The 9,206-nt window shown below is 40.3% G+C and overlaps 1 protein-coding gene across 3 annotated transcripts in view; it reads right to left on the minus strand.

The window, feature by feature from the left end:
- Positions 1 to 1,274: 1,274 nt before the first annotated feature.
- LOC102301637 (coxsackievirus and adenovirus receptor homolog) overlaps positions 1,275 to 9,206 on the minus strand; it is a 10,178-nt gene continuing 2,246 nt past the window's right edge. For 2 of the 3 annotated variants that reach the window (XR_006053503.1, XM_042216588.1), the window contains exons 2-3: positions 5,403 to 5,750; positions 1,275 to 4,125 (exon numbers count right to left, since the gene is read on the minus strand). Coding sequence is in view for 2 of the 3 variants with exons in the window: in XM_042216588.1 (XP_042072522.1) it covers positions 3,953 to 4,125; positions 5,403 to 5,750 (521 nt within the window). In the remaining variant the exon portion in view is untranslated. The remainder of the gene's footprint in view (positions 4,126 to 5,402; positions 5,751 to 9,206) is intronic. The other variant, XM_042216589.1, reaches the window with a different exon arrangement.

A 9,206-nucleotide genomic window follows, 5' to 3' on the forward strand; every position in this document is an offset into this window, starting at 1 on the left:
ATGTGCTGAATTTTGATAAACTCTAACTATAAACCTTCAACCAGAACTTCGGCTCAAAGATAAAAGCTGTTTGGCTCTTACAGCTCAGTCTGCTCCTTTAATACAACATGTTAATACAACATTTAACTCACCTTCAAGGTGCAGAATGGATTTACTGAGAAAGTTTTAAAACGAGAAATGTCATTTTAGATCAATGTACGGTGGCCCTGTGGTGCCAAACACACACACACCACAATGAAATATGACGTCGGGCACAGCTGCAAAATCTGTCTGCTGAATTTTATGAGGTCAAGTGTAAGAGTGCGCATAATAAAGCCCCCGAGAGTAGGTGTTAGTATTATTTATTTCTGTCATGCACAAACCATTATTTTGTAGAATGTTTTAAAGCGAATTCATTCATGACAACAGAATAAAATCTCATGTACACATTTCACCACAGCTTCAGTGACAAACTACAGCCAACAGGTGGCAGCATCTCCTTTCATGTCATGAACACCTGATAATAATCGCAGCCACTCAACCTCTATTACTCCTCACTTGAAGGCCTGTTTCTGTTTTGCTCATATTTTAAAGCTCAGCGGGAAGAAACAGATGTTCAGCAGCTTTAACAACTGTAGGGATGAAGATGCAGAAAATCAGCCAGCTTACAGAAGCACTGCTGAGACACACACACATCTTTAGTCTTATTAAGTCTGACCACATCCTGTTCACAGAATTACACACAGACAAAGTGGTGACCAGCAGAAAAGAAAGAAAGTACAGCAGCGATCTGATGATCTGATTGTGAGGGATGTGCAGTTGTTCGTTTTTACGTGGCTGTTTCAGACAAACAGGAACATCCACAGCAAAGAACATTAGTGAAATGAACATTTTGACCAGTTGTGTTTGTGTTGAGTCATTTATTTACAGGCTGTGACCAGAGAAGTCATCCTCTGACCCGTTTCATTTTCCTAGAAGTGAAAGTCACAGTCCATCAGTCCCCACAGTATCACAAATGTCTATCTACAGGTCACTGTGAGACAAGTCACCACTACTGAGCAAGTCAACAGTTTGTATCGTCAGACAAACATCATTCCCATCCTCTCTGTGGGTTCAGAAAACATAATCTTGGTAAAAATATGAGGAAACATGCAGAACTCTGACTTTCAGTATGAGATAAGCTTCAGCTGAAAACATGACTTATCTTTATTGGCATTCGTGATAAAGTCTTCGTGAGCTGTACTCGTGGCTTCTGACTGATTTAACCAAAGTGACTGACGTCAGCTGTTTTTTTATTTATTTTGGAAGCAAAGTGCACTCATGAGTAACAGACGCTGCAGATTCCCTAATCCCAGTCTGACTTTATGATGACAGAGAAAGAAAAGCAGCTCCTGTTAAAAAGAAAACATTAAAACAGACCTAATGGGTCCTGTTTTGGTAGTTATTTTTGAAGTGTTCCCAAGACATAAAAAGTACATGTACAGACTCGGCAGTCAAATCATGTCAAGTTTTTTTTAAACCTGCTGACTTTGCCCAAAATAAGGTTTTAAATAGCTTTGCGTGCCCTGGAAGTTAAACTGTCTTTAAGGTCAATGTCAGCTAACCAGACATGTGACCAAACAGTCGAGTCAGTAAAGGTTGATAGCTTGCAGCTGGAGGGATATACTGTGTCGTGTTTGTGAGCACAGTGTACTTCTGAGCAGGAGTGGAAATAACCCGAGTGCATCTGAAATGAGCCGCAGCCATTCCTGCTACATACCAAAAACAGTACCAGGGGGAATTTAGGAACATTTTAGTCACAGTTAAAAGAAACACTTCAAACATTGTCTGTTTCTTGACTGTGCCGATTTATTTGTTTGGCATATAAAGATCTAAACGTCTTTCAACGCTGGACTCAACTAAGAAAGTTCATTTCTACAGAGAAGCATTTACGAAAAAACACCCATAATTATAATTACTTGAGTTTAGAAGAAGGAAGTGCACAAGTGTAAACAGGCTGAAGTTAATGACATAGTTCCCCTATTTTTGCTTTAATCAGAGAAAAAGTCCCTAGAGGGAAAAAACATCAAACAAACCATCATTGTGTTAGTTGTGATGTGAGGCTCTCACTTTATTTCTATGATGAGTTCAGATCAAAAGTCCAGCCAACTGCACAACACTTACAGTTAATTTAAATGAACAGAAGACAAAAGAGCATGAATAGAATACAAATATGTCACAAAAAACAAAGTTCCAATGTAAAAATGGTACTGAGAAATGAACATGTGTACATGCATACATATGAACACGTATTTTCTATGTATTATTTACTAATTTGAGCCAACAGATCCACTTGGCTTGGACACAAAATATACAAACAACAGCTAAACATGGAGAGAAGCCACATTTCTCTCCATGGGTTTCATACCTCGTTCCTCCTGCCGACTCCTGATATGACCGCTCATCCTGCTCGGTTTTAATTTTGAACGCCCGTCCATCTTCTTCCACCTTCCTTTTACACATTGCACTGTCCCTTTTGAGCTTCAAATATCGATTTATTTCTTTTTTTTGACAGTGGATATTTCCAGTGAACTTTGCTTATCACTCTGTCAGAGTCAGACTGGATATCAGTAAGAATCCACAACATTTGAACTGACAAACTAAAGAAGATCAGTGGGGACTAACAAAACAGAAAACAAAGAGTGAAATATTAACACACTGAGTACATCAGATAAATAAAGACTTAAATTCTGAAAAGTTCTGAGAAGAGATCGATAAAAACCAGAAACCTCTGGACTGTTTTCAGAGCCGCTGCTGCTTTTAGATCTCAGAGGAAGTCCCTCTCTGACCTCTGCCACAGAGCGCTCTGCAGCCTCACCACAGACCTCAAACGACAAACAGCAAACAAATTGTATTTAAAACTAACCTGAACTTCACGACTGAGCAGTTTTCTGATGAGTTTCAATGCCTGAAGGCAGCACAACAGGCGAGGGCGCCGATCAGGAGAAAGGGTGAGATCCTGAGGCATCAGGACAGGAAACGAGCCGAACTGTCAGGGGCTGAAAGCACCAACTGACTCAGATTGTGTTAAAAAGTCTTCAGAATTAAAATCCATCCTATTCACCAGATTAATGTTCGAGTGAACTCCTGAAAATGAAAGTCAATGGAAACATCAACCTTGCAACTTGTGCAGAGGAACCAATTTAACTGGACATGACGGGAAGTCTAAAGACAGCGACGCCCGAGATGGAGATCTGAACGTGAGATCAGCAGAGTTTAAATCACTGATAAGGTTTCTGATATTTACAGATCCAACTCAGAACTTTCCACAACTCACATAATAACACAATAAAACCATTGTGATAATGGTTTGTATGTTTTTTAAATAAATATTATGGTTATACTATAATCACATATTACATTACCTGACTTGTGTTTGGTGAATTATTTTGATCTAACGGAGCCAATGGCCAGAAAGAAGGAAGTCGCTGATTGGCTGCAGTTGCCACAAATAGCAGCAAGTAAAATAAAGTGTTTAAAGGTGCAAAATAAAAGCTTAAAGACCTTAATAAAGTGCTTAATTAGCTGTGAGACCTGCGAACCGTGCTACTGTAGCCCCATTTTAATGCACTGTCTGAACTGATTTACTCTACGTCTGTCTCCTCCACCTCTCTACCTGCTAAAAGCTCCACTACGCTCGCCTGCTGTTCTCTACCTGCCGCCTGTTCTCACAGTAAGATCAAGCTCTGCAGAAAACCGCACAGAATAAAGTTAGAGCTTAAAAGAAAAAAAGGGAAAAGAAATAGAAACAGTCATGAAGCTTGTTGCAGCCACAGCATTGACCTAATGTTACTTTTAATGATTGATGGGAGAACATGACTTGAGATCAGAGGAGCGGTGCATCGAAGCATGTTGCTGTGAGGGGACCCTTGTTTGTGCTGTCTGCTTGCTAACAGGGTCAGAAAATAATATTTTACACATCGCCTGATGCATTTCAGATCAGCTCTTTTTCAGGTGGATGTTTATAATGTTCATGTTCCCTGTGTGTTGATGATTTCTTTTTTCTGTGGATACATACAGCAGCACTAAGAATAACAAAAAGACTTAAAACAACAGCAACAATACCTATAGCTAAAAGAAATGTCTTCTTTTCGTGTTCCTTGCTTCCTGCAGAGAAAAAAACAACAACACAGGTGTGAGGACTCAGGTATGCTGACAGTATTTCTGCTTTTATCCTTTGAAATCCTGCAAACAGTAATAAACGCTGAGCAGCTTCACTGCGTCGTGTTTCAGAGACTGACACTTTTATTTTCTCTCTCTAAAACTGCTGCATGTATACCAAGTAAAGCACCAATCAAATAAAAGCATAAAAACAAGAAACAGAACTAAATATAAACTTAAATATACAATTCAAAACACATTTTCCCCATGGAAAGAAGAAAAGCAGGGGTGCACCCAAAGATGAGGGTGCAGGGTGACACTAGACCCCAGAAATATGAAACTTCAGTTCATTATTTTACCTTGTTAGTTATAATTGTACTGATACTGATATATTGCTCGATTAATATAGAAAAAACCACCCAGAAGTATAACCCAATAAAATATCCATCTTATACATTAAAAGGAAGCACATATTAATGCTGCAACAACTATGATCCAATCATATCACGGACATTTTTCTGCATAATAAAAGATTCTGCTATAGGTACTAGAACGAGTACACAACTTTGTAAATCAGTTATTCAACACTACACTCAGTTTAAACTCACACAGACTCTTTCCATGTCATCTGTGTCTCGGCTGCACATCAGCCTCAAAATCGGAGTCTTTTCAACCAGCTGCACCATCTTTGTTTCTTGCTTCACTGAACCACCACATTCAAAACTCTGAACTATGAGACAGTCCAGGTTAGTCCGTGGACTTCAAACATGTACAACACACTCAGGTGGTATAATAATGTCACACAGAGCATGGAAAAAAAGAGCAATAGCAGATGTCTGAATAAAAATAAAACAGCCAATAAACAACTGTGTCAGATCAGATATGTCACCGCCTGTCACTGCAGGATGCATCATTATATCTCAGACCACAGTAGAAACAGAAAAATAAGATCACTGCAGTTTGCAGTGAAGATTTCATAAACATCAAAGTCTGCGCTAAATTCAGAGCCCATCCAAAGACGATATTTTTTAAATCCCTTCCAGTGACGTAGGTTGGGGATTTTTCTCCTCTTTCTTTTATCAGATGGTGGAAAATAACGTGCATGGTCTTCTGTTTTTACCATGAATGAACAGATAATACTTCCTTCCGAAAAGCCAGCATCACAGTTCACAGACACAAAAAGCTCTTTTGTGCTTAGCCGTGCAGTGAGGGCTGCACTTTGCCTCCACATGTCCCTACAAGTCAGAAGAAGAATAAGTAGTAAAGTGAACCTCTCAACTCACCAGAGTCTATGACTGTGAGGTCGATGGACTGCCTGGACTCACTCTGAACTCTCTGACCGCTGCTGAGATTACTGGTTATAATCCGACACTCATATGTTCCTGTATCGTTGACGTTGACGTTCTTCAGAATCACAGAAACGTTTCCGTTTTTCATAGACGGGTCTGCCAGCTCCACTCGGCCTTTAAAACGCTCATGCTGGTAGCTTTCATATGAGCGCCGGTTTCGGTAGAAGAAGACGTATCCGTCTGACTTAATCTCAGGTATGCTCCACTCTAACAGGGTGATATTTACACCACTGGGATCCTGACAGTGAAGAGTGACAGCTTGTCCACACCTCACTGTTATATCTGTGTAAAAAGACAAAAGAAAAAAGCAAACATTGATAACGTGTCATACTGCATCTCTTTAAGATATATTGTGTAGAAGAACTCATGTGAGTCCCTCTAAAGTAAAGTTGTTTTCTTTCCAGTACATGAGCATATTCAGAGACTTCTGACAGGAACAGGACAGGAAGCACTAAAGAAGTCCAAAAAAAACCCATCAGTGGACTCAAGTAATGGATTCCTGCAGCTCGACATGCATCCAAAACAAGCCCAAGGACCTTAGAGAAGATGTGCATCTCTTGAAGATGCACTTTCACCACCATCTCTGCTGTATTTTAAAGTGACATGAAAAGTCACAAATGTCCTTGATAGAAGTAGGTTAGAGTCTTCTGCTTGCATTCAGGATTTCATGCAGGATTTGTGGGGATTGGTAGCTTTTCTGTCTCGGTTTATGCTTTATTTACAAGAAACAAAGAACAAAAATGCACTGTTGAGACAAATCACATACAGATGTTAGGAGAGTCAGAATACAAGCTCCTATTCAAGTCTGTAATGATCCTAGTTTTGTGTTGTTTGTTGGAAAAAGGGTCCTCCATAAATGTGAATGTGTCACCTGCTTGTGTGAATAACTTTTTATTCCAGGAGATCCACAACAAAGGAGAATAAAAAAAAAAATCAAGCTCAAAGTGACCTCATCCACCTCTGTGATTATAACCTACTCTGTGCACACAACTTTAGAGGAGAGACACAAACACCTGACTCAGGTTACAACACTCAATGTTTGTTTGTGTCTGGCTGGCTGGCTTACTTAAAATCACCTCAAGGGATTAACAGGTTCCCTGCTGAACAGAAACACCTTGAGTAACAAGCTCTTCTCTAAGAACACCAGACTCAAATCATATGGTACAAAGTACTGCTCAGACTTTGTGGCTCTCTGTTTTTTAGAATTTGCACATTTTCTTCCCAGCGCCGTTCCCAAGAATCACTATCAATATGTTGACTGTTACTACAACAAAGAACGCACAATGACGCAGCTGTGATGCCCTTGAAGTCTCAGGAAATGTTTTCCCAGAAATTCCCATTGTACCATTTGTATAACCTTAAAGATTTGTAAATAAAAACCAAATAGAATAGAATAGAAAAGCCCTCTCCTGTCATTGTACATGTACAATGAAATTGTGGGTGTGCCACACAAACTGGGCAAGTATAAACTCTAAAAAGTAAGAGAGCAGGAACAAACATGATGAACATGTACAAAGCAGGAGAAAAAGCAGGGATTAAAGAGCAGGTTGCAAAGTGTTTTGTGTGGCACACTATGTGATGATCAATGGCCATGAGTACAATTCACACAGAGTTGGGGAATGGCTGCAATCACAGCATTGTAAGATGGTGACAGATGTACCCTTAGGCCCCCTCCTCCATTCAGAGATGGTCTTTCCCTTTTCACGTAAATGGCCTCCTTGACTCTGCCCTCAAACCAGCGTTCCTCCCTGTCCAGGATGTGTACATCCTCATCATTGAAAGAGTGTCCACTGGCCTGTAGGTGTAAATAGACTGCAGAGTCCTGGCCATCTTACAATGCTGTGATTGAAGCCATTCCCCAACTCTATGTGAATGGTACTCAAGGCCACTGATCAATGGTCATGTGAATTTGCATAATTAACTTTAAGGAACTGACCTCCCAGCCCATTGTTCCTTCATGGTTTCAGTCATTATGCAAATGTACTGTTTATAAGATCAGGGAAACCTTCAGCTGAGACTGAAGAAGTCACTTGGATGAGTGACGAAACGTTTCTCCCACAAAACTCTACGTCCAGATGAACAGAATCAACTTTTGGAGATTTCAAAGGCAACATCAAATTGCACTGATATGAACAACATCTATAAATCTATATGTCTGGAAGCTACATTGCTAAATACAATAACATGCGATTGTTTTGTAACACATTAGGTCATTTTCTGGTTTCATGCAGAAAGATAAATATGCTAACGATATGACAACTTAAAACTACTGGTATAATGATTGCTGTGTTGTTCTACTTGCAACAAATATGAACGTTGGGTCTGTGTTTCCACAAGCCTCGCTAATTCTAGAGACGTATTCATCATGAAGAAAACAAGACAGTCGATCGATCGATCACTTGCGCAAGGGAGGCCTGTGTCCACCACGAAAATGACCTCGGCGACGACCTCCCTTGCTGCCTTTTTATTGAGAGACAGTTGACACAAAAAACATCAGAACAAAGCCACGCCCACATGGTTCTAAGACAAGGCACTGTATATGTGTGAACTTCTGTAAGAATGTGTGTGTGTGTGAGTGGGTTTGTGGTGTTGTTTTTGGTTTGTTGTGGTGTGTGTGTCCTCCTGCTGACCAAAGGGTCGTAAATTATGGAAAAAGCTGTGAGATCTCCTTATTATTCACAGATACATTAGCTATATATGAACTGTCTTCCTCTTGTCACCCCTGCTAGGAGCAGACGCTAACTGAGCGCCGCAAGAGAGTCCATGCTCACAGGTGCTGCTGATAAGGAGCCAATCAGACACCCGATTGTCAGCACGTGGAGTACCACAATCTTAAAACTAGATTCAAAAGAAGAATAGTCTGTTTGGCGCTGCGACAGAAGATTTGGCAAGTTTTTGAATGGGTGTAAACCAGATACTTAACTCTGCTGCTGTGGGTTAGGGCGTGTTATTTATTAGCTTTGTAAATGCAATGTTTACTGTTTCCTGTCTTTTTCTTCCCTTTCAGTTCCAGTTAGATAGAGGCGGGGGAACTCCAGGCCTCAAAGGTGGCCTTGAGGTTTTAGATGTGTCCTTGATCCAGCACAGCTGAATTAGCTCCTCAACATGTCTTGACGTTCTCCAGAGGCCTGGTAATGAACTAATCATTTGATTCAGGTGTATTGATCCAGGGTGAGATCTAAAACCTGCAGGACACCGGCCCTTAAGGCTTGGAGTTCCCCACCGCTGCAGTAAGACATCAATAACCGATGTTTTAGATGTGCAAAAGATCAAATATGGACAATACATAAGTATTGGTGGTGCTGAGGTGGGTGGTATGTGATGGAAGCATGCAGTCCAAATTAATCTCTGCTTAGAGCCACTCAACACCTCGTGCTGGTGTTCCAGGTAAACTGGTTCTTATGTTAACTGGTTAGATTTGTTTACTTATTCGACTCTCAGTGTTCCAGATGTTGGATCCGCAGATTTATCATTTTCACTGAGTGTTCATCTGTCTGTCAGTGTGTTATGTGGTTTGACAAGATTAAAGATCTCTGCAAAAAAAACAAACAATCTCCAGCTCCTAGAAATGTGCATCAATATTATCTCCCGACAACAATCAAATTATTTTAATTAAAAAATAATAATAAACTTTTGACGAGCCAGTGTTTTCCTCACGACACCATCGATCAGCTCAATAGACCTTTGAGTTTACCTGCATATATCCTGTTGACCTGTCAGCTGTTTAACATCTGCTGA

This window comes from Haplochromis burtoni, unplaced genomic scaffold (genome assembly GCF_018398535.1).
Source record: "Haplochromis burtoni strain Fernald_Lab_line unplaced genomic scaffold, NCSU_Asbu1 Contig_1126, whole genome shotgun sequence".
In the NCBI taxonomy this organism is placed as follows: Eukaryota; Metazoa; Chordata; class Actinopteri; order Cichliformes; family Cichlidae; genus Haplochromis; species Haplochromis burtoni.